The sequence below is a fragment of the Amphibalanus amphitrite genome, unplaced genomic scaffold, assembly GCF_019059575.1.
Source record: "Amphibalanus amphitrite isolate SeventyFive unplaced genomic scaffold, NRLGWU_Aamphi_draft 000209F_arrow, whole genome shotgun sequence".
Lineage (NCBI taxonomy): Eukaryota > Metazoa > Arthropoda > Thecostraca > Balanomorpha > Balanidae > Amphibalanus > Amphibalanus amphitrite.
In genome coordinates, this window is record NW_024881704.1 from 295,812 (window position 1) to 322,323 (window position 26,512).

The 26,512-nt window shown below is 48.9% G+C and overlaps 1 protein-coding gene across 5 annotated transcripts in view; it reads right to left on the bottom strand.

Moving 5' to 3' along the window:
* The window catches only part of LOC122385119 (calcitonin gene-related peptide type 1 receptor-like), a 137,659-nt gene that overhangs the window by 16,837 nt on the left and 94,310 nt on the right, over positions 1-26,512 (bottom strand). For 4 of the 5 annotated variants that reach the window (XM_043373125.1, XM_043373124.1, XM_043373126.1 and 1 more), the window contains 4 exons: positions 20,681-20,805; positions 19,180-19,340; positions 13,966-14,007; positions 10,879-10,965 (listed from right to left, as the gene is read on the bottom strand). In XM_043373125.1, the coding sequence (XP_043229060.1) occupies positions 10,879-10,965; positions 13,966-14,007; positions 19,180-19,340; positions 20,681-20,805 (415 nt within the window). Of the gene's footprint in view, positions 1-10,465; positions 10,630-10,878; positions 10,966-13,965; positions 14,008-19,179; positions 19,341-20,680; positions 20,806-26,512 lie in introns of those variants that run through there. The other variant, XM_043373123.1, reaches the window with a different exon arrangement.

Genomic DNA, 26,512 nt, shown 5'->3' on the forward strand with positions numbered 1-26,512 from the left:
TTAACCTTACCAAGCTCATTATTCCTGGGGTATGCAGCAGCAAAGGGTGGGATTTCAGTATAAATTGGTCTACAGCAATGTTTTCTGGAAGCCAGAGACAGGGTATTATGGAACATAGCCGCTCTAATTGCAACAAATCACAGGAAATAATCCACTGTATCGATAACAAACAATTATCTGGGCTTACAGCGACACTGATCTCCTATAGCAAAGCAAAAATGAGGCAGTGCGCTGCAGTCTGGTCAAACGAGTTCAGCGAAAGTATAAGCACCGATTTATTATCAGGTGATCCTATACTTACCTGAATGTCAGGGTGGCGACCGATAAAACAGGCCCATTATCCAAGCATTGAATAAAAATGGTATTATGCTTAAAGGGACCCTCCCACCTTCAAAAAAGTTTATGAAATGGCATGAAAGTGATGTCGCTCGGTTCAGAAAGAGCGAAAACGAATATCTACCAAATTTCACCGAAAAATATTCACCGGTTTTCAAGATATTAGACTTTTACTTTTGTTTACTTTTTTGGGATCTCCGCTGTTTCTAGCGACTTTATTTTAGAAGTGCGGCGTTTGCGGCAGATGTTGCGCGCAAATAGCATATACCACCGCGTGCTACAAAACGTTTTAGTCAAACATTTAAAAATCGTTAGATATCAGCGCCGACGTCACACATTCAGAGGGGTATTCCTAAGCATTAGCCCCTCTGAATCAAAATGCTGCAATTTTGAAATTCAATATTTCCGATTTAAGGCATTTCTCGATGTTGTGAGTGCCGAAACCGGTAATTGTGAGCCAGGGACCCCATTTTGGCTATCTCAACTCAAATCTAATGTTAAGGTGGGAGGGTCCCTTTAAAGCTGTTCATACATAGATGATACTTTATATAGGTACGACAGTGACTTTTTTAATTGAGTTTATAAATAACTGGTCTCCAGTTGATGTATATTTGCATTTGTGATAACGTATTCGTAGATTATACTATGTTTCGTATATTATGTTTCGTACTATGTTTAACTTTCCCATACCCCAATTCGCATAGGTAACATGCTTAGTGGCGAATGCGTAAGTTTATAAACCACTGACAGATATAAGCTGCTTGAAGATCTGGAATGGAAAATTCTGATATGCAACTGAACAATTATAACACGAGAAATACGGCACGATCTGAACAGAAAAATGGAGCTCGGGCACAAACTGCTAACAGTCAACATTACATCCATGCGTCGCTCGGTGTACAGCCACGAACTACGACAAGGCGCAAGCAGTCGATGCAAACAGAGGACACAGGTTGAGTGACGAATCTGCACGGAGCTGAGCAGGTTCGCTCGCCAGCGACACTGAAATAAATCGCCAGCTTTTCATCTATGAAAACACGGCGGCCCCGCCGCGGGCAGAGGCATCTGGGAGACGGGCAGACGGGCAGACGAGCAGACGGGCAGACGGGCAGCAGAGTTTTCCGGGCGGCAGAGGAGCAGCCAGACGTCAGGAGAGCCAGAGAGAGACAGGTAACAGACAGGCGGGCGGCAGAGGGCGACAGCAGCAGGGCGGGGGCTGGGGCGGGGGCGGGGGCGGCACACACCTGCGCTGAACGGGGGCGAGAGGCCGGGGCGGCGCGGGCCGGCCGCCGGGCCCGGGGGACGGGGGCGCCGGCGGCCGGCCGGCCCGCTCGGACATTATACGTCTGTGACGGCGCCGGGCTGGTCTGGACTGTCACAGCGTCCGCCAGCCACCTGACGACCGGCCCGGGTTAGTTAGACACACAGACAGACAAATAAACTCCCAGACAGACATAGACAAAGACTGACAGGGGCCACCCGACAACCGGCCATGTTAGTCAGACACACAGACACACAGACAGACACAGACAGACAGACAGACACAGACAGAGACAGACACACAGCGGCCACCTGACGACCGGCCCGGGTTAGTCAGACACACACACACACAAAGACAGACAGACAGACAGACAGACACAGACAGACGGACATAATAGACAGGCAGACAGACAGACAGACAGTTTGACACACAGACAAATATGCAGACAGGAGTCACCTGGCAGGACCGTTCGGCTAGTCAGACACACAGAGGCAAAAACAGTTGTTACCTGACAGGACGACCGAGTTAGGCACACACACAGAGACAAACAGAAGTGGCAGACATCCATCCCATCCGTTACACCACGTGGGCCGTATAAATTGCAGTCCATCCGTACGGGTTGCACACAGGCACACAGGTGCGCTTTAGGCGCACGGAAAATGCGGTGTTAACCTCACACTGACAAACCAACAGACAAGTTACGCCGTCACCTGCGGACAAATTGGTCAGTCACCTCAGCCGGCAAACAGCGCTTGACCACTCCCCTCCATTGACGAGCCAGCAAACGAGGGGCTTGCAAGTTCCGGTCAGTGCTCACGCTGAAAACCAGATGTCCCTGTTTTGCATTACGTAACAAAGTTGCCAGTACTGACAATGTGTAGTTTTTTTTTCTTATGCATCACAGCTTTGATGTTTGGTTTGTTTTGAGATTCTGCAAAATGCCAAGTCATCAAGTTGCACCCCCACAGAAATATATAAAGTATCCAATAAAACTGAAGCTAGTTGACAGTCAAACTGACATTTCGCGGCAGTGTACCGCATTCAAAACCCCTCGAAGCGCAGCTAGCCGTCAGCCCAATCTGTCATACCGTGCAGCAAATCACCCAAATTGACGAGACGTGCTGGAGAGAACTGACACGAAGCGCGACACAGGCTCGCAGACTGCCACTTAGCCATCACAATATCACGGGACGACACGCGCAACAGGTAAACAGGCTCATATCAGCAGCTAAATTCCGAGGCTGTACTGTATGAACGGCCAGGACCACCCTGTAGTCTTTCAACACGTTATTGTTGTCGCTAGATCGACAAAATACCAGCAGGCAGGGATGGCCCAAAAGCTGCTCGAGACAGATGTAACGCCCGCAACGTCGATTATGCTTCATAACGTGTGAATTAAACAGAGCCACATGCCTGAAAAACACATAGATATTTTACAGGACGACTGGTGCATGCATTAAATATGCGCACCTCAGTAACGTGTGACTTGACAGGTCACCGATAGGCCACAACATTAACCATATCTGTTGAAAACGGTGCGCTCCACATATTCGTCATCACTGGAGCAATAGGTACGTGGCAAAACACGAAACGTGTACCACTTCTCTGGGAAGTAAAATTACAGGTAATAACAAGAAAAACAGAAAAGCTTCGCCTTGTTCGTTTCGCGCTGCTTGGCAACGCTAGATGCACAAGTCCAGAGTGCTTGCAATACCTGAGACTGCATATTCTTCTCGCCCCAGATCCGTCCACAAAATAACAAAAACAGTGACTGTGCTGCTATCACCAATGCATTAAATATCAAGCACTCTGTGACATTTACTCTTGTCGTGGCAACTAATTCTTTTTCTCACTATTTTTTTTTTTTTATAGTGAGAAAAAGAATTTCATAAGGCTTCCCAGGCACGCCAGTAACTTATGATTGCTAGGAAAGGCGACACTCGTCGCATTGCTGCCGAGGCAACTACTCTGTGCACGTAGATCAATGTCGGCACAGAGGATCGTGATCAGTCTCAGACATTTCTGCCAGGCGTAACAAATAACGAACAAATTACCTCCGCTGACGATACCATCCATTACGTATTGCTTATCACAATTTGGCAGATTTTCCAGCTATTAGGAGAGCACAGGGGAGCAATTACAGGTGTGGACTTAATCAAGCCAATACTGCGCGCCAGGCCCCCTGTGGGCCATCCCATTCTGTCGGGAGGGCCCAATTTTGGAGTCGGGAGTCGGCAGGCAGCGCCGGAGAATTCCGCTGCTGCGGTGCGGCACTCGGCGGGGCATGGCCGGCGGTTCTGCGAACACGCCGCCTCATCTGCAGCCAAACTGCCGTCCACAGCGGCCCGACGGCGACCACTCCCTCCGGCACTGCCGGAGACGCCAGTCAGCGGCGACCTTTGCCAAGTCAGCCGGGAATGGTGCGACTTTTACTGAAATATCCCTCATAGTGGCTTAACTTTTCTGCCAGCGACTCTTGAATTAGAATTAGTGTGTTATTCATTCAACCGACTCGGCATTGATGCAGGTTTATCAGGTCAATGATGGAAATGATGTGACGTCTCTCCTGCAAAGAACACAACCTCTCCGCTTCAACTCCAAAATAGGCACAAGGCACGCCTAAAACCGGAAGGTGCAATGCACACCAAGTCAGTCACACATTCGCCATCATTGGCTACTTGGCATGTGCTCAAATACAGATTTCTCTCTATCGAAAACCCTGTGGCTGAAATAATCGAATAACTCAATTTTTGCGAACCTGCCTGCGGAAGAAACGCGACCGAAACTGCGCTGCCGAACGGAGCCAGCCTCCACCGATCTGCCGTCGGGCTGATGAGATGGTGCTGAGATAAGCATCAATCAGCGGAGTGTCGTATGACGCCCCTAAAACACTGCTGATGAAGTGCTAAAGACGTACCAGCTGTCCTTTAAGCGTCCTATTAGAGATCACATATCATGACGTGGAATCGATGGGTGAGTGAGTGCTAAATCTGACAGTCAAATCCGACGAATTACGAGTATGTCGAGTGGTGACTATGTAGATTTCATTTCTTCTGTATATTAATTAGAATCAGTCACCACAATTCGCCTCTCTCTCTCTCTCTCTCTCTCTCTCTCTCTCTCTCTCTCTCTCTCTCTCTCTCTCTCTCTCTCTCTCTTCCTCTTTCTCTCCCTCTCCCTCTCTCTCTCTCTCTCTCTCTCTCTCTCTCTCTCTCTCTCTCTCTCTCTCTCTCTCTCTCTCTCTCTGCCGTCCTCTTACGTCAAAGGCATGGTATGAAATAACACATTTTGTGGATATATATTGTGACAGTTGCGTAACGAACGGTAAGAAAAGTTTGGCTTTCATTGAAAGCAATTCAATCCACATTCAATCAACAATTATTGTGGTGTCCTATATCAACTGAAGATATCAATTACAGCAATACAATATTTATTGTATTTATTCGGGGTACGAACTATTGTTGGTTGAAAATGGCTTGGGGTCAATGGTAATCTTGTTTGGTAAATAACTCACAGCAGTAGCCCTTTGGGTTACCGAAAGAAGAGACCACACAAACGGGTTTCATACACTTTCAACCCATTCAATGGTTAAGCTTTAATTTGGATGGGTTCTCAAAACCGGTCTCTTTGGAGAACCAGGCCCATTCCGGTGGGCAGAGAGTATGTAGATCTAGCCATGGGAAGCCCCGAAGCCGTTTGATGTTCACAGCACATAGAGAGACTCCCGTGTGCCCCTTTACCCGGTGACATTTTGGCTGAGGTCTGTTCGGAGCTGTCACGCACACCGAACTTCAAATGGACCGCCGGGTGCCACCCGGGGGCTGAATATGCGATGATTCTCTGGCACTCCGCTGCGCGGCTCGGAGTGGTATGAATACGTTTTACAACTGAAACTTTAAAAAAGGCATTAGATTTTGTTTGACAATTCCAGCATCTGAACACTTTTTAGCTGATAAATTTGAAACAAATTGCTTGTTGACCTCCGTATAAAAATAGAACCACCAAACTTAGACCAAAACGGAAAAGCACACCTAATCATCTACCCGCCAGATTAAATTCTGGTAGCAGTACGCCACATTCTCTACTGCTTGGAGCTGCCTGTAGGCACCAGTAATTCCGTACCACCTTCCTCCAGAGCCGTCCGGCACCCTTCTGCCTGTCAGGGCTGTCAGGACGCCTGTCACAGACTGTCACCCCTGTCACCGACTGTCACCCCTGTCACCGCCGGACAGCTGCGGTGACGAGACGACAGACTGGCTCGAGGAGAAAAACACGACCCCGACACCGGCAACCCCGACACCGGCAACACGGCCAACGACACAGGGTGGAAACGATAAGGGCCGGAATGTTTTGTCGCTTACCGAGACAAGTGAACGGCATGTACGAGCATGTGGCATCTGCGGACCTATTCGCCAGTCGAGGAACTTTTATGAAGTCTCTTAGAGCCTTCTTAATCTCTCTGACATGACTATACGTACCTATATTTGACAACCCATGAGCACATGTATTTATAGGTTTTAGTATCGGACTGCGTCTGTAAATGGGTGTCATACCTGTGGGCGTTCAAATAAATACATACATACATACATACAACCGATCCGCTCTTAATCCTTTCTCTCTCTCCCTCTCTCTCTCTCTCTCTCTCTCTCTCTCTCTCTCTCTCTCTCTCTCTCTCTCTCTCTCAGTTGCTCTGTCTTTCTCCATATCTCTCACCACTCGCTCGTTCGCTTATCTTTCTCGCTTGTCTCTCTTGTTTTCTTATTTACAATCCACTTCAAATAATTCAATGGCGCATTAAGAGTGGACACAATAAAACATTATGAAGGATACGTTGGCGGAAGAATAAAGCACAATATAGACTACAATACAAAATGCCGTATCTTTGATTAAAAAAAAAACTTAATTTCAGAGGGTGGTAGCAATGTAGCAAATGTGCAAGCATAAACAATAGCATAGGGTCGTTCTGCTTTTGGTGCAGTTAGCTTTAAAGCACCGCTTGCACAGTGCACAAACATCAGCACTGCCTCTCCAGCGTACTTCGACAACTGGAGTTAGGTAAATGGCTGCTCGTTTTATTTCAAAGACAGTGTTTGATTAAATATGTGACTAAATAAAGGAGTAGAACACGACTGTGATTGATCGCAGAAAGCACTGATGAGGTTAGCGAAAAGCGTGCACCGACAAATTGAACCTTTGCAACCTCCGGAGAGCGAGGATACAACGTCTGACATTTCCGCATCCTGCATCTTTTTTTTCTACAAATACCACATTCCGTTTTCTGAACAAAGCAAGGCACCTTTCTTAACAATGCACCCACGTAGCCCCATGTCGGCGGTCCGCCCACGCTGCCCGATCAATACTGACAGGCATCATGGCCATCTGAGGTGATTGGTGTTCGTGCCACTGGCAGGAGCAAAGTCGGCCGGTGTGTGACGTGGGCGGGGCTCATGGACTCCAAACTGAGCTGATCAAAGTCGCCGGGCGCCGGCCGCCGCGGGCCCGGCCGGCCCTGCAGCCGGCGCGGCGCCGACACACGGCACCGGTCATGTAGCCGCGATACGGCCGTGGCCAGGCCATTTGGGCGGCCCCGCCGGCTGTCAGTCCGAGTTTTTATGCAGTGGCGATGGAAATACCGCGGTGATAGCCTGATAATAGGAGTGGGGCACAGGCGCGCAACAGACCGATACGGCTCCTAACGGCCGGGGCGGAGCGGCGACCGATAGCATAAATCGCAGTCAATTGGGCATAGCGGCCGTTTTGGATATAACTCGCCCAAACAAACTCTTAGTGTAGAGATATGGTGACTGTTGAGCCAGAGTCCACGTTTACTGAGGACATCTAAAACCGATAAATGGAAAGTAGCTGCGAGCAAGATAGACAATGCGTAATAAACCCGATCTAAGAAGGTGATTAAAAAACCAGCGATCTCTTTCCAGCTGTTATAAGGCTGAGAGCACGGACCCTGCACCTGGGATATTACTGATATAAATACCTTCCTACCCAGCCGCAAATTACCAATCAGATTTGGTGACATAAAGCGGCTCTGAACTTCCAGTATATGATCGATTTTTCCACCGAACTCTAAAACGGAGCCGGATTGGGGAGGTTCCGCGGAGAAATAGGCAATTTGCCCTCTCTGGGAGCATCGGGCACGGACTACGGACGGCACTGGCGGACCACGCTGGCTCGGGCTGGCGGGGGGGGGGGGGGCACTGAGGGGCAGTGCCCTCTGATAGCGGTCCACGGCCGGAGAAATGGCTCCTCGGCCGCGGAGTGCCGGGACCATCAGCGTCAGATGGTCGTCTCCTGGCGGCGCGGGTCAGATACGGTCCGCCAAATGGAATCAGGTATGAGAGGGAGAGGAATGCCGACGGCCGGAGCCGAGGTAGACGGCGAAGGAAAGAGGTGGAAAGAAGAGGAGGGAAAAGGTGGAAGAAAGATAAAGACGATGTGGAAAGAAGGAAATGGATGGGAAGGACTTTGCTGTTAGGTGGTTTTGGCTTATTTATTAATGGTGCAGGGTATTTTCAGTCAATGGCGAAAACAGCACAGTGAAGTTCTAGGCGTCAAATGTGAGCCTAAATTTCAACACAAGTCCAGGATCCGTCTCATCTCAATGTGCAGACGAAACCAGCTGCCCGAGTCACGATCGTGTCTTTCGCGACCTGATGGCGTACCTTATAGCAACTGTATTCCCGGGTGACAGGAACGAAATTAAAACGGCGATGGAAAGCTGCCATTGCGTCTGATACCGGTGCATTGAGTGCAGGTCAAAGGGCTGGCGGAAAGGTCACAGCCTCGGCAGCACTGACTTGTACTTCTCCAGAGGTAGAATTCATGCAGGTACTGAACGTGTTCGCAGGCTACGATGAGGTGTGCTGAGGTTCGCAAAATGAGGTGTGCTAAGATGCAATTATCATGGAACATGTCATAGGTAGTTCATCGATAATCATTTTGTCTTCCAAGATTATCATTTATCAGTGGTGCAAACGATAAATGCGGTTGAGAAGCATGCTTTCTTCAGAGCAGCCTAGTCTAACAGCATTCACGCATGGGTGAACTATATTTGGTAATGAGTCACACACGCATATTCTCACGCGGCTGAGTGTCGTCTTACCATCTTTTTCATCTTCTTACCATTTGATGAACATTAATATGCTCTTCTTTGAGGCTGAGCCCCTTTACCTCCAAATAATTTTCTGTAGGTAAATTATTTAGCAGCATTTCCACTCTGACATAGATTCTTTACGATCCACCGCCACGGCCATTATTAACAGCCGCATCGATGAAAGCATTATCAATAATTACCGCGCTAAGCCCCTTCGGCGAGCTGCGTAAGGAATATTTACTGCTGCTGATCTTCTCAGAGCATCCGCCGACGGTTAATGTCCCGGGAGAGGGACGGACTGGCACACCAAGCGTAAACACGGCTAGTGACCTTGGTAGTGGAGAGGTCTAGGGCTCGGGGAAGGGCCACTCCAGTTTCCGAAACAACTGCAGCCTATTGCGGGCTGTGAAAATGAGAACCTATGTGCGAACGATGATAGAGGGAAAACATGGGGCATGAAAAAGTGCGCGCTTACCAAGCCGATATCATGGAGCGAGGTAAGGAGATATTCGCCAATCTTGCGATCACAGCGGTGTTTAGGTACAGTAAAATGTTTCATGGCCACAGCTTTTCTTAAGCCAGCTAAATCAGTTAAAAGCACCTAAAAAGGGATTTTCATATTGCAAGAAAGCAATCAGACAAGAAAGCAATCATATAGAATGAGGCTTAAAAATAAAGCTCCAAACGAAGGAAGCCACAAAGCAGTCGGTGCGTGCCGTAAATTGAAACTACCACTCCCCCTTCCCCCGCAACACCTGTCGGTATTCTCAGTAAGATCTCAGAATAAGTTTATTTCTCGACGCCACCTTTGATCCAAACTCTTAGCGACAGTATAGAATGTGTCACATCAAAGGGCCTCAGTGCTTCTGGTCCGCTGTCACACGCCTCCAACCCGCTGAACTGGCAACACTTTCGCTGTAGTGACAAAGTAATGCATTCTGGCAGTATGTATGATACATGGTATGCTCATACAAATGCAAGCAGTTTGCGATAAGTTCAACGGCTTTTGTAAAATTACTGATAAAACAATAGCTGAGCGCTTCTGTAGGTAATAATACAATGCTTAAGGTAATATCAAATTGCCTACAATATTATATAAGCTAAGAAATCATCCTCGCGGCTCTGAAAATCTTGTTTCATCAAACGCGAAAAGGCTGCAAAGAATCTGTTTTCGCTAAGCATGTTGTGCGAGTAATATCCAGTAACGTTCTGCCAAAGGAAACGTTCAAAGTAGAGCGTTATAACTTATAATGCATTCTGGGAATATTGTCAAGGGTACACGGATGTATGCAATGTTTAGCAATGCAATGATTCTTTTCATGGCTAACATTTTCAAGAACTCATTCCGATGTGTTCGTGAAATAGCGCCAGGCAAGTATTCGTGTGGAATGTCCAATGTCCATGCTTTTAGTGGCTAGTTATTCGGAGGCATTATGTAAACTGCAATTTAATAAGAAGCATTTCAGGGTATAGTCTGCAGACACGAGCTCACACGCCAACTCCTCGGATACGCCCAATGAGTGCCCGCCCTCAGCACCATGCTGCTGAAAATACTTAGAAAATACGCTACAATACTCAGTGCCGAGTCCATCTAGCCAGTGCACTAAATACTTGTTGGCGCTTACACCTAGGGGAAAATTATTCTTCTAAACAAATCCCGGTCATTCATTTTTTCTCCTGCTGACTAGCTAGCTAGTATCTGATCAAAACGTGATAAAATTGTTTTCATTGAGGATTTCTAAAAGATCCTATCTTTTTCATGCCGACCCTGACATGCACTGAACTCACTACAAGTGCAAAAGCTACCTCGCTGTGCGCAATGCACCGAACCACACGAAAGCAATCACCAAAACAGTCCGGTCAACTGGGACGACCGAGCGAGCCTGACCTTGTGTTTGCTGCAGACTAATTTGCCATTATGTTCCTGCAAACATACGGAGCGGCTTTGACATCCTTGCCAAAACGTCCCGCCTCACTCCACGCTCGCTGGTTAGGGTTAGCGGCCACTCGTGCTGTGCAAGTTGGGCACACACGTCACACGTCCCGTATTATACACAGGGAGGCTCCCCACCACACCAGAGTGACAGACAGCACACAGCGTGAGAGACGGGACAGGTGCGTGGGAGACGGCACACAAGCCTCACCGGGATTTGTCCGGGGTTCGTCTACTCACGCTCATAGTCGTAAAGGCGTAGGAGTTGGTGGGCTTTCCCTTCATAATGCGCGACTGCTGCCATTTCTTTTTGAACTGCTGCAGAACCTGCGGAACGGACAAAACTGTTTAAAAAGTTGAGTTTAAATTCAAATAAAACGATGCGTGGCCTCCTGCAGCATGTCACGAATACAGACTGTACAGTATCTCTCATCATGCACTGCATTTTGCAGCGTTATTTCGCTACTATTCCACTGTAGCTGAAATAGCAGCCCACCCACCATAACCGTTCACATACAGCATGGGCCAACGGTATGCGCCGTCGCTGGTGTGTGTCGCGCTCCCAAAATAGAGCCACGGACGAGACACTGCACTCCCCACGGAGAGCACCATCGCTCGACATCGATTCCCCGTGCGTGATGAACAGGGCCGCGCCGTCTCTCGACCCGGGACGTCACGGAAATAGACGTGTCACGTCACGGAAACGGACGATCCCGTCACGGCACAGCGCGCCGCCGTCAGTCCGCGTCACGGAGAGGACGTGCTCCATAGAGCGCCAGCTTCACGGCACGGGGTGAATCACGGTCACAAATCACGGTTACGTCAGCGTATCGTGAACTGCATGGGTGTGTCAGTTGCCGAAAATGGCAGTAATGCTAATTTTTTGCACTTTGAGCCTTTGAGGTCAATTAGTAACTAATACCTAATTGCGTCCTAGAATTTTAACAATTTGTTATTGTGAGAACCATTTACATACATGATACAAACATGACAACCTAGGCAAACTCAAACGAGCTTGGCTGAAAATATTAACCAAAAGTGTTTGTGGCTTGACAGCAACTTTAACAGGCACATTTTATGCGTAAGCACGTATCAGCTTTGGGCGGGGCAGCGACAACAATCTAAAGGATGTACCCACTTGGCTTTAGTGCCTTTCTGGTGAGTGGCACACTTGATCCCACACATTTACATATTTTATGCAATGTAAACAAAGATTATACGGAGCGTCACGACACTGAAGACAAGGTCACTATCATGTGTACAAAAGGACATGCAAATTAAGTCCATCTTTTGAGATATTCTGCTTTCCAGTGCACGCGTTGTTGTAGTCGCTATCAAAGCGATCGTGGTCAGAAGAAGCTGCGGCAGAAAAGCTAAAGATTGTGTGCAAATCACTTATTTTCTCTTGGCGGAGGGGGCCGGGGGGGGGGGCGATTAATTTGTACTACTTTAAAAACACAACGCATCCTTTGAAGTCTAAGCATATTCTTCATCCAAAAATTATTAATTAGATTTAACCCTCGCCGGCCGAGGGGGGGGCGGGTGCCGCCCCCCCCCATAGGGTTTTTTCGCGATAGCTCCGAACACGCTGGCGATAGAGAGCTGAAACTTGGCATACCTGACCTTTGATTCAAGCCGGATCTTTTGACACCAACCGCATTTTTGGGTCAGGTCAGGTCACTGACCTATGACGTCATAAGTGAACCTCTGCACGGTCTTCAGATGTCGCAACTTCGCAACGCCCTCACTGCCAGAGGAGATGTCACAGGGAAATGAAACTTGCAGGATCTAGTAGTATCCATTATGAGTGTCACAACTTGTATATCTCGGATTTTTCCTAAAGGTCATATGAGGTCAGGTCATTTTCGTGACCTCACCATTATAAGTCAATGGGGAAAAATGAAAACTGCTATTCTGGCGCCGGGAACGATCTCCAACTATCTCAAGCACACATAATCGTGATTTGATGCACTCCTTGCAAGGTTATATGCGTCACTTTTGCAATGTTGACCTTGCGTGACGTCATTTATGACGTCATCAAGGTCATATTAGTTTTTCGTCAATAACTCTTGATTAAATTGAGCTAGCGAGTCGGGAAAGCCACCAATGGACTCAGGAAGACCTGCCGAATCGAATGACATGCGACATGACCTCTTTCGACCAACTTCGTGACCTGGGGGTGCTGACCTGACCTTGACCTGAGGTCAGCACCCCAAGTTGACCTGAGCCGGACAAAAAGTATATCATTCGACGCGCCTGAGCGAGGCGAACACGATGCTGCCAAAATCGCGGCTCTGCGGCCGTTTTTTGCGAAGTTATTCACCAAAAACTGAACCGTACCTTGGGGCACTTGACCTGACCTCAGAGGTCACCGGTTGACCTAGGACCTTAAAATCGGGTACCAATCTCTGCGTCTCGTAACGGCGCACACGCTCGTTTTTTCCGCGACGCGCTAGCTCCACCAGGGGCGAAACCGCGAGGGGGGGTCGTATCCCCCCTCGGCCGGCGCGTATGTAGAAAACCAATAGGTCCGGCGAGGGTTAAGGGTCTCGTCATGTAATGTTCATGTACCGTTCACATTAAAGTTACCAATGAATTAATCGCAAATAAGGGTGATTAAAATTACATTACTTGCTTCATTTAACACATATCTGAAAGAAAGATCACTCACAAGAAAAGTCGCAAAATTAGCCACTAAAAATACTGCTGTTAAATATCTGAAAAAGTGTCAAAAAGTGCCAAAAGTTCAAAGAATTTCGGTTTCATTTGGAAGTTCCCTCCGCAGAAGTAACTAAATAAATTCTGATTCACTCCGAATCGTCGGGGCGCTCGAATTCTCCTACATTTAGCCGAATTAATGCGGGATTTCCACCGACTAATCAGCCACTAATGCGCGCGAACTGTTCGGGTAAGAGGAGCTGCGTGGGCACCTAAGTGGATTTATAACAACTGACAGCACGCAGGCTTGATCAGGCCTCCCTAAAGGGGTGCCTAGATGGCGGAGACGACGTGCTTTTTAGAGGGCAAACGTTGATAGAGGTGAGACAATTAACAACAAGGAGAAGCTAGGCCGGTGACGTTACCTAGCTGTGTGGAGAGGAATGAAAGGTGAATGAAGTACGGAAATGGAGAGGGGAGACGGAATAGGACCGGAGTGGAAATGGAACGGAATCGGGGCTGATCCAACACGGATCAGAAGATGTTCGGGAAAGCGAAACAGGACAAGAACGACAGCATCTGTACATGCAGCTCAGAGTAATATGCGATAGAAACAATCAACTTCGCTTGTATAGTGGTAACACACTGCAGGTCGTCGTCATGACTTACCTCTCCATTCATGAAGCAGAAGAGCAGGGCCACGCAGAATCCCTGAAAACGAGACGAAACAATCAAATTACAGACAAATATTCCTAAACGCTGGGTTAATATCTACCGTACACCACGCCACCTCAATGACGGTAAACGTTAACAAAACTGCAATCAAGTCAATCATACGGTGCAGGTAAGTGAAAGCTAGGGAGGACGAATAGTCGTTTGGTACAGATAGCATTTCCTTCAGAAAATCGAGAACAGTTTGGAAATGATTTATCTGTTGTTCAGGTGTCCGTCTACTTTAGCCACTGATAATAGCGAGACTTATGCAACAACGGTTGTCGTTTGATGACCGGTGATATTGCAACAACGGCTCATCTTACACACCGGATTATCGAAATACTAGTAAGCAGCAACCCCCAGCTGCACTTATGGACATTGGCATCCCATGCGTACGCATTAGATATGTCAACGCATCAACAATATAATACCGCGATGAACTGGAATATGAGGTATAACATCGTTGTGAAGCTCGTCTCTACTTGCAATACCGCTGCGGCGGCCCATTCTACCAGAACTGCTCTCTTTCCAGCCGACAACAAAAAGCTCCATCAGGCGGGTCGGCGGTCCGTTCATTGAGCTGCAGTTCTGTGCCGGTCATTTCAGGACCGCCTCGGACTCGCGCCGCACCATTTCTCATCCTTTTTACTCCGGACCCGCTCCTCCGGCGCTCGGCAGCTCGCCGGCAGCACGGCCGACCTCCTAACCAGGCGTTTGACGCGGCCGACGGCCCGGTCGCCGCTCCGCTGTCCCGCTGCCGACTTTTGCACGGCGCCGCACATCGATCAGCTCGCCGCGTCTGCCGCAGACGCGGCCACATCGCCGCCGCGCGCGCCATCCATCGCGGCAGCCATTATTGCCAGTGCCGGTGCGCGGCGCGGGCGAGCCTGGCCCCCTCCCTCGCTCACCTCCGTCCCCGCTCTGCCGCTCATGAAATATGTCACCAATCAGTGACCAATTAGCGGCAGCTCGGAGTGTTGGCGGAGCAGAGATATAACGGTGTCCCGCACACCAGGGAGCGCCGGCCAAATTAGATCACGCCACCGCACTGCCGCAGCCGCTCGTGCGAGCTAACACGACCGGGGCCGCGTCACGCCCGTCTGGACACCTCTCAGTGATGTTTTTTTTTCCTCCTAATAATTATCCGGAAATCCTATGTCATGTTTCCAGGCGTATGACAAAACACAGTTTAACGCACCGCTCATCATGATACCAAAGTCCGATAAGGTTGGCAGACCTGCGCATGCCACAGAGCAAAGATAACATATCGACTTTTCACAAACCGGTGTCTGCTTTGCTACAAATATTTTGGGTATTTCTCATCAAATAGCAATAACCAATCAAAATGCGAATTGCCATTGCTATTTACGACTCTGAATGACAAGGTAGGATATGTAGCATACTTGCCGATGTTGACGGCTACATGCTGTAGTCTGACATGAGCTGAGCATGACTGCATAGTGCATAAGCCATGCACTTATAGATATTGCATTTTTTACATCATAGTTCTGAACGTTGGCATACCCTATCTACCAAGATTGATCCGCGATTGATGATGTCATTTCGGAGAGTGGTAAGCCCTATCGTAGCGAGCGAAGAATCACAGTCTGGTCACCCCAGCTTCAGTTGAGACAGCGTGACTGATCGCCCTTTTATGGAGACACGACACACTTTGTCCCAACTCCGTGACACTGGTCCGTGAAATGTGCTCTGACATGTCAGCCGAGCTGCTAAAATCGGCTTGCACCACCCCACCCGGGCATAACTACGTGCTGAACCGTTTCGAGTAGGTTCTTGGGCCACAGAACGTCTATTCACGCGACGATTTCAGACACTGAATTACGCCGTTTGGTTTTCTCGATGCTGACGGCTATGGGACTGCTACATGATAATTGTTCGCCCAAGTAATGAAGCTTCATGATTATTCAACAGGAATAAGGTAAAAGAAGCATCAAAGAGCACTATTCCAGGTAAAGAGCAAAAATAACCCAAGTAGGATACCGATACCTCCAAAGATACGTCCAGGAATTGTATTACGGGGCTCGTCTCAGCCTTAGAGACCGTCGATCAACCAAGTGGCAGCGTTAGATGCTTCCACCCGCGCTGAGAGAGATGCTCGTCAAGGATCAGAAACAGCCGTGAACCTTTGGTGCCTTTTGTGAGAGCGCTTCTGGTCAGTTGAGTACATCTGACTGCGCCAACACTCTCACTGAATCCCACATCAGCTTGATTTATCATGCGCGCTCAGGTGTCGACTTTAACAAAACCCAATAGCCAACATCTTATAGCACAATTGTTCAGCTGTAACCAGGCAGCGTGGCTAATTCAGGCCTTGTGCTGCATAAAAGTGGAGATTTAGTGCTCGCTTGGTACTTTGATGAACGAGTGGCTATATTGCGAGCAGCTGTGTCGGACATCAGTGTCAGCTGTGCCGCGTCAGACCGTACTGGAACATCAGTGCAACAAATATCAGGGATGAGTAAGGGCAGAACCCCTAACTGAATAATTACACCAACATGACACAAGGTTAGCTGGGAACTACTATCGAGCACGGACGGCTCACAAGACTTTTATTTGACTTAGGAGAAAAGTGGAAGGCTTCTTACTACATGTACTTATTCTTGAATTGTGCAACCAACAGACTAACTTAGGGTGTGTCGGGTATGTCAATCAAAATATGGAATCCGCTCATACAATTAGGCATCAAAGCTAACCGCAAGTCATGAAGAGCATCAGTGGACATGGTTATGGCAGATCACTGGCTGGCAACAAATAGCACAACAATAAGTCGGCAGCAATAGGTTAACAATAGCAGTGCTTAAGCTGCTACGGTGCTGTTGGCATGGCCGATATCGAATGCTATATCGAATCTGGTCCAATCGTGGAAACAATGAGGCTTCAGTGGCTCCTGAGCTCCGGATAAGTTGGTCGCCAACTATTCCAATATCGGCCGGCCGGCCGCTCCCCTTCCCCCTCCCCTCCCTGATAGTCGGAGAGAGGCGCACTTGTTGCATAAGACAGTTTGTCTGAGGAAGAGTCCAGCCTAGTAGACGTCAGAGAGCCGAGCCTTAGCTCGCTGGAATATTGGCATGGTACGGGGATACATGTCCCGATGCCATTTTTGTTTTATTCTTAGCTGCGTACTTATTACTTTTATGCGATACACTTTGCCTATTACAAGGGATGATCCATGATGATAACGTTCAATGAAATACGTTAGTAATGTCCAAATACCTATTCCCTCGAAAATACATTTCAAGCTTCTTATACCTGTCCGTATGCCGACTGATCAATACAACCGGTCACGGGCCATCCACAACAACACATAAAAGGTAAATAAGGAAACTTTAAAGGTTCGTGACACCCCTCGCACGGCTCCATATCGCCTAACTCGGCGTCTCCACGTCTCCCGGCGGCCGCGCCAGGAGACCCACGGGAGACCTGTACGGCGCGGAGACCGAATTGCGGCCATCCGGCCCCCGGACGCGATGGACCCCCCTCGGTACGTCGACAGTGGCCCGCCGACCTCCGTAAAGACTTGATCCGGCTCAATTTCGGCCGGCGCCGTTCCCTATGCATGCTTGGTGGGATTCGGCGCGTATGGCGGTGCGGAATGCCTCCGTCGGGAATCGTAACCTTCTGCCCTGTGTCAGTGATGCAAATTGAAGCCGTGGTCGGCAGTGTGTTAGTGATGTAAATTGGGGTCACCGCTTGTTCGCTGACATTTGCCGTGTCGGCTGATCAGATCAGAGTTTTGAGGTCGGATGTGGCATTGTGGATACTATGAGATGATTGGTTGCTCCTCAGAGGGAGTGCCAACTACATGGTGACTGTTTGAACGGCTATTGCATCCTATCAAGCATAGTCAAGATGTACGTGCACTCCAGAAGTTTTGAGACTTTTTCAGTAGAGACAGTTGTCTGTTTCAGAGAAGCATGAAACTTGTATGACTCTCGAAATGGAACTTCCCGAGTCCAATGCACCTGCTGTAGCGCTCCTGTCACTGCCTGAAGGCCTGCTGATAGGCCTTCAAAGTGAAGGTGCCCAGGGCCTCTGTCACAGCCTCACTCATCTCCTCCACATCCTCCGAAAGACGGCCCCTGAGCTTCCCTGTCAGTCTGGGGAACATCCAGAAGCCAGGGGGCCAGATCAGGACTGTGGGAAGGGATACGGACGGTTTTGACGCACATCTGTGTCAGATAGTTCGTCTCCATGGTGGACTTGTGGGTGTGTGCGCTGTCCTGGTGCAAGAGCTTCTCGGGCATTTTTGCCAAGCTAATCCCAAAATTTTATTGCACAGCGACCCTCCAAGTTGTCTGTACAAACAACCTGACTGTGCTCTACACTGGTCACTGTGACAAGCCGCGTGCGACTTGCCATGTTCAGGGTGACGCCGTTGCCGTCTTTTGCAACGTAGAAAAACAAAATTACGCAAGTACGTTTATAACAACTGTGGTAAGGACTTTTGAGAACAACAAGTATCTAGCACTGTTCATATGGATTTTACGAGGCCAGTCTCAAAACTTCTGGAGTGGAGTACCGCCTGTTTTTGTTGATGGTAATGCTACTAAGGAACTGAACAAGTTAGACACGTTTAACGCGAGAGCTTGGGAAGGCTAATTAGTCTGTTTAAAAGAGCTTTTCTTCACATGGGTTCAAGTCATTTGCTGAGTGCACTGAATGCCAGAACAAATGCGCTGAGTGTGGCTCTGTTCGCTTTTTCCAAGCAGACCTCAGCAGGTGCGAAACCCGATATACGATCGTCAATCGCCTTTACCAGCCAGGTGAGTATTCTGAGACATTGACGTCAGCGTCAGCCTCGTCAAGTCTTCAATAACGGCAGCAAAGGTGAGCCGCTCTGGACTGTTAAAACGCCACGGCTCAGTCCAACGCGTTCTTTTCTTTTCTTTTTGTACGTAGTACGTACCGATGATACCAACCGACATGAGGTGTCTGTATGGTGTTTTAAAAGTTGTCCGCTTCTCCGGCCGGGCCCAGATTTTACTCTCCGTGATAAAGACTAAAAATGACATTGACAATTCCAACACTGGACTGGGTGGGGCCATCATGAACTGCCTGGGACCATCAGGGACCGATTGGGACCATCAGGGGCCGATCGGTACCGACCAGGACCACCCGAGTCCACTGGCCTCCCTGCCCGTAACTCACCTGGGCCGACGTGGTGACGGCGTTCAGGATCTGGTAGACGTTCTCCCCGGGAGCGCCTGGCTCCGGTCTGAACGGTGCCAGCATGTAGTTCAGGCCGAGCAGCGGAATCAGGATCAGAGTGGCGCGCACAGCCCGCCACGAGTTGTTGTGTTCCTCATTGCCTGGAGACAGAGGGACGGATCGGAGTGACACGACAAACATGCGGGTGTCGGGCTAAATTAAACGGGAAGCAGCGCTGAGTGAACTAAAAGAAGGCGACGACGAATTGAGAAAAAGAAAGGCGCAGGATGAGAGCTACAAAATAAAAATGAGACTCTAGCTGGACGCAGGTAATATGCTGGGAAGGGAACGGGAATAGAAAGAGAACAAACGAAGACGGGGACGGGACTGAGGAAAGAAAGCGGTAGGCGCGAGACACCGTGAACAAGGACAGGGTCTTTCTTCGTTCCGACGCGCAGATTGCGTGTCCACACGGAACAACAGCGTCCGGGAAGTTGGACACAAGTTGGTGCGAGATCTGGCCTAAATGCGTGTCGCCAGCTTCGGGCCGCTGTCACCCTAGTTTGTGTGAACTCAACAACACCGGTGCGTTGATCCGCCACGGAAAAAGTTTGGTCGAGTCTTCACTCCCCTGTCCCCACCTCGCTCTGCGTCGTGAAAGCACAACTTCATGTAGTTGAAATAATGCTGGCTTTGTGTACGAAATAATATTCAAAGGGGATTTTACAAAGAGAAACGACTACAAATAAACAACGAATAAGTTAGTTTAAACCAAGTGTAGCGATCAGTGATGCACTTTGGAGACATTGACTTGAGTACCAATTTCAACATGTAATGCAATTTGCTGGGACGAAAAGTCATCATTGCAATTAACTCCATATGCTCAAACGGAGGGACTCCGCATTTCCCAGAGATGGCGTAATATTTTTGTGAGGCGTCGGCACCATGCGCCGTTTGAACGATTGCTCAGGTTCGGGGCCTTGTGTTGTCAAAACAATCGGTTAATTTTCTGTTTTCTGCCTTCTTCCCATTTCCATCTACGCTAAAACACATTTCTTTCTGCGGGCGCGCCCCTGCATGCGTGTTGGTCCCGTTCATTCTCTGACCGCGGCAGGCCAAACACATAAACCAGCCGCTAACGCCGCGCAGATAGCATCTTGCCGCCGAGACGGACTGTTGCTGTTGGCGCAACATTGAGCTGTTTATACAGCCCTATTTCAGCGCGCGCTCTCGGCCGGTGAATGCCCACCGACACTTGCTCAGAGGAGCACTATCGCGCCGCGGCCGGCGTAATTTACACCGGCTGTAAGGCCGACTTGTAGCCGCTTGATGATATTAAATTCGACACTGACATCACCCAGCATGGACGCTAAATGTACTGACGCAATCCGCCAGCCACCTGACGACGCTGAAGGCGAGCCAATCGACCGGCGCACACAGTCGACCCAGCCGAGGTCACTGATGCTGACCGGAGGTCACTGACCTCTGCGAGGTCACTCACCTGGGGCGGCGCGCAGCTTTCTGACCAGGATCCAAACGATGCGGACCAGGAACACGAAGTTGGCCAACATGGAGGTACAGACGGGCGCAGAGAGCAGCCAGGTGTAGGCCTCCTCCATCCAGCACCTGCGGAGGAACGGAGGGAGGCGGTGGTTAAAAGGGGAACGGAGGGAAAGCAGTGGTTAAAAAAGGAACGGCGAAAGGCGTCCGTTAAAAGTCAAACAGCAGAGGGCGGTGGTTAAGAAAGGAACAACGGAAGGCGGCGGTTAAATGAAGCACGGGAAAGAAAGAGGGGACGCGAGGAAGAAAAGACTTGTGGGAAGCGGCGACCACATACGATAACAGATGTGAGCTTCTCATTAGTTCGGTGACGCTGTGCTGCCATTTTTAAATTTCTTTCGTGTTATTTTCTCTCTTCTTTTTGAAAAACAACAACAAAGATTATTGCTCTCGCATATGTAACATGAAACGTAAATTCACATCAACCGTCCATCTCGCGCTTTGACAATACCTATTGCGAGTAATTACTTTTCCATTTTCTTTTCACTCATCTCAGGAATGTTTAATTTTGGATTATCTACCCAATACTGTCGGAATTTTCACAATCTCCCCGTCCAGTCTTTGTGAAGACGTCACCGCTTCTCGCCAGGCGACGAAAGTGGAAAGTGCGAGGGTCTTCAGAAACGTTTCGTTTTCATCACGCCCTTGTGATATTGGAAACCTCCCTCGCCGCTCGGCGAAATATGCCGGCCCGACGGAAGAGATGATGACACAATCGATGACATAATAGGAGGAGTGGAGTATGGAAGGAGACTGGGCATATATAGGCAATATCACGGGCTGAAGTGCGCCTTTGTCCTTATGATTGCGCATAGGTGCTTCAATAAAACACGGGCTTGACTTATTCATCGGCTGATTTTGAAGTTGGAACTTCGGCGTTTCAAACATTTTCGGCAATGATATGGGCAATGGTCAATAGACAATGACTTGAGGTGGGAAATCTAGGAAGTTCGTCAATTACTAGAATCGTAAACAAATGCTGCAAGCTGCAATCAAATTTATTTTGTAGTTACACAAGTGAAGGTGACGATATAAAGCATGAAAACCGAAGACTGAGGCGTTAGAAGAGAAAGGGACCAATTCGGAGAAAGAACACTACAATAAGGTATACTTATAGTGAGGCCAAAGGTGCAGTGTGATAAAATGCTTTGACTGGCCGAATTTTGGACCAGTGCTATCGCTGATAGTTGAGACTTCAATGCAGCAAGGAACTTCATCCATGTTTTTCTCTTTGCCTTCAAGAGTACAAGCAATTGACAAAAAAAAACATGTTGAGCAGACCACTTCCACTTCCAACAGCACATCAGCGCGCTGTTTGTTTCCAAAATTGTCTGGCAGCTTTTCGTCGCCATTTTCACGGTTCGACTGCATGCTTTGGCAGCGATCGCCTGCAGCTGATGGCTGACGGCGATTGGCTCGGAATGCCGTCTACCTGGCCCGGCCAACCGAAACATTGCAGCAAGCTCTGCAGCTCCCGAGGGGCTCCCACCGCTTCCCTGTGCCATGCTGACCCCTACAGAACAGCTGCTGTCGCCTCTGCCGCTTCCAGAGACGTCAGAGACGCTGCCGTAGGTCCGCAGTTGTCCTCGATCTCCATCATCCCACGGATTCCGCTATTTCCATGCGTTCCGCCGCACAATCCTGACGGATGCTCTGATTTGATGACTGCGGGTCTCGGGCGAATAGACCCCGCATCATTCACGTAAGTACAACGAATGACGGCCGGTTGTATGCAGACCATTATTTCATATATTTTTTTTTTCGGACAGAATGTGGCTCGTTATCCAGCTACTGTGAGCTGTAATAACTGCTGTGACCACTGGGAGCTATGCGGCCCGCACAGAGCCGTCGCATGAGAAGAGGCTCAGCCAAGGTAGCTACCTCGCCAGCCACTGGGGTCACATCATCATCTGCTGCCGCCGCCCACCGCCTTCATCATCATCTCATCCCACCTCGCTCTTCGTGTGAGCCGCTCCAGGCAACGCAGCCTAGATAGGCTCCGCAAAAACGCACGGACTGCAGCTGAGCTACGGCCCATTTGGCAGCTCCAAAAGCCGCGATGAAAGCAGTAGCCGTTCAGCTCGATTGGTATCATATTTTCCGACATCTTCACCTCTCAATTTGCTGCGCTCGTCGTGTGACCTGGTCGATGGGAATAGAGGCGCGCGCGGATGCGGACGGGACAGTCCCCTGTTCGCCGATTACACCAGAACGATGGAAAGTTCTGCTCGGCACAACAAGGCACGGACGCAGCTCCGGGGCGGGTCTGGGCGGCTCTGGGCGGGGGCGGGGGCGGTCCAATCACGCCGCTCGCGGACAAAAAGCGCCGAGCCGCCGGCCGCTCAGCACAATCGCCCTCTGATCGCTGGCCAGCCGCAGCCTTTGTCGTGAAGCGCTCGGCCGGACCGGAACGGCACAGATTTGGTTCACCAGTCGATCACGGGAAAGGGGGTTAGAAGGGGGCAGAGCGGGGCTGGCCAATACCACACGATCGACCTGAAGTAACGTGGCTTGCTTTGAGGTCCAAAAATGAGTTCAAACCAATGACTCCTAGTATTAAGTAAAACTTCGCTGTGTGTTTAAAAAACAACAATAAAACTTAACATTCAATAAAAGAAATTGAATCAAATCCCTACAATGACAATGCCATTATTGTCCTTACCGTTTTATTAAAAGCCAAGTTCAATAACCTTAAAACTAAGATGTTATTAACTGTATGTACCTCAGCTATTTTTAAGCATGGTATCCTTCCGTTCCGTCCTGCACCCGGAAAACATGTAGGTCCGCATAGCTCCCTAAATCATTTATCATACAATCAACGCATGTGGCCCATTACCCTAAACGATCTTTTCCATTTTCAAGATATCTGTCAGCACAAGACTCGATAGATCTCCTCTCAGCCAATCGCAGACCTCCGCGAGCCTACGTCACGACAGGTGACCCGGGTCAGCCAGCTGACTGCGCGGTACGCCCGCAGGCAACGCGGTCGGCTGTCGAAAGGCCCCGGGGCCGAGCACTGGTGAGGAGCGATGGCTCGTGACTGAGACGCCTAGCCTAGTGGCGCGGCGGAGGACGAAATGGATTCGGCAACAAGTCGTCGATCATAGTTCACTTATTGGGTCGGAGAATCAAAGAACATCCTTCAATGCTCCTTGTGCATGACACATATATGGCAATTGGTTAACTTCCTCTGAAAATTGACATATTTAAAAATCTTAACGTTTAAATATCTATGTAGGAAAGGCTCAAGTCAAGTCAAACTTAACGTCGCCAGTAAAGCGCTACGAGAGGTAAGAAATGAAAAGTTGCTCAAAGTTAGTTTAGGTTATTGGTAGCATCGCTTTGAAGTTTTTATATTAGCCGGAGACTTGGAGTGCTTTCATTCACAGACCTTTTGAAGCTGGGCGACTGTGTTTGTTACTGACCGTAAAGGAAGGTCGTGATTACATAATGTCTATTTCGGCTCTCTTTGTTGACCCAAAATACCTGCCTATGCAAGATTGCATGAAGATTGCATGGCAATAAAATATTGGTTTCGTAACGAGTATTTGTAAACGATATGACTCAAAATATGCTGCCTTTCAGACGTCCTCACATACGCAAGTTTCGCTCGATCCCGGTACTACAAATACATGGAAGTTGAACATTATATCAACTCCCTATTTAACAAATCATGCACCGATAAGTGCCACAATTTCAATTAATTAGACCCACCCAATCTAAGGACAACGTTAGAATATGTAGAAGCACGGGTATCGAGCACGCCTGCATATGACACGCCTCTTGTCAGCCGTCCCTGACAGAAAGTGACGTCACTCGCACCGTGGGCGTCCCGGCGTCCCACGCGATATGTGAGTTATCACCTCTGACGTCGGTCCCCCAGGGGTGCGGATGACACCACGGATGACGTCCAATCAGTCATTAGGTGACGGACGAAATGTGGTTTAATCACCGCGAGTGAAGGGTGGGGAGTGGGCCGGCGGCGGAGGCACGGGACTTTTACGGAAGGCGGTGCACAAAGTGCACAATTTGCGGTTTGTTCTATGGTTTATGTGCAACAGCGCACAATTAAGACGTCACAATTCGCTTACGTTCCGTTCGTGACGTGACTTATACATGCGTCCTTGGACATATCCAGAGAGTGTAGGCCGACGTGTTTTGCGTCAACAGAGTGCGTTGAACGGCCTTGGCCCTGGTCCCGGACCTCAGCACAACAGGTCGATTAATTTGACCGAAGCGGGGTGGAGAGCATTCACGCGAAAACTAAGTAACTAGAATTACGAAAAAAACGCCGTAGGGGCTTTAAAATATCACCTCCGTGGTTGTCAGAAACCAATTATCTCGTTTAAAATCCCTAAAAACAAATAGTTGGCTCTTTTAAAAAGCTAAACACAATAAAAAAATTAATTTGCAGTACTCTTTCAAAACAACTAGGCCACATTTTCATGAAATCGTTACCAAGATAATTTGTAGCCGTTAATTGCTATAGCTAGAACCCGCTTTGGCAACCCCTCACAGACATGTAAATTCATCATGACGTCCCATGCTCTGTTAAATCGGTCATAAGGCAAACAGCGACTTAACCGCAGTTGCGCCATGCTGAAGAGCGAATCGTCCGCAAGTTCTTCGACTTGATTTGGCGCTTTGATGCAGGGTATGAGACATTAGAATTAGCCCCATTAACCCACTGCAATTATTAGTAGGTCAGTGCTGCACCATTTGGTTCAGATATGGTTCAGATCATTAGATATCTGATCCTCAAAAGAAGCTCTGAAAAATATCCCCACGACGGAAATCAGCTCACAAAACTGCGCACCTGGCATTAACTAACCGATGCCCTCCTCGAGTAATCCAAGACAATCAGGCTCATCATTAAAACGAAATATATGGAAATGTAATTATGCTCTGCCTTTGATGATGGTGGGGTCTGAGGGTATTTTTTTCTGTTGCAGCGAACCCCATTAATTCCCTCTCTGCAGACTGCTAAGCGAGCCAACTAGCAGATAACGAAGCGATCATCTAGCGCGTGTGTCTGAATTCTCCCCAGTTGACGTCACGGGATATATAAAGCGCTTGTTCGCGAAGCTTCGTCGTCTTTGGTAATGGCAGGCAACGGAGAAGAAATCAGTGAAGGCCTGTACGAATGTATGAAACTGTAACGAATCAGTGAATATTTGATGCCACAAACTTGGAGGCATTGCATTGCTCATCATGAGAGAAGTTCAGATCAGACGAAAATAATAATGCATCCCACAACTTCATTTTGCGTTACATTTATTATAACATTGCTGTTTTTGAAGGCTTAAACAATCTTCGAACAACGTGAGTAGAAGAGGAAAAAAATGACTAGCCCAGGTACTATATCACAAATGGAAACCAGCCTTAACGATGTAGAAGTAAGCATTGACATCACTGTTAATTAATAGCAGCAATCGCCCCAAATTTGCCTGACCAGCAAGCGACAGTGTCCACCATCATGACTCCTATATGTTTTGCGCTGTTCCGACGGCGCCATAGTCAGTCGGTTAGCTCATCAGAGGAGATCAGAGCCGCCTGACCGCCCGGTTCCACTCCAGTGGTCCGAGCATCAACAGAGCCGGCGGCGCCCGCTCCCCTGAGACCGTCTGCTCCACTGACCGCTCCCCACTGTTTGGACCCGGCCCCGGTGAAGATGACCTGACACTGACGGGGATCTTCGACGGGCGGCGGCTCCGTCTGTGCCCCTCCCGACGGGACAAAGTGGGGTGCGATTGGTGGGGCACAGGCCGTAGGG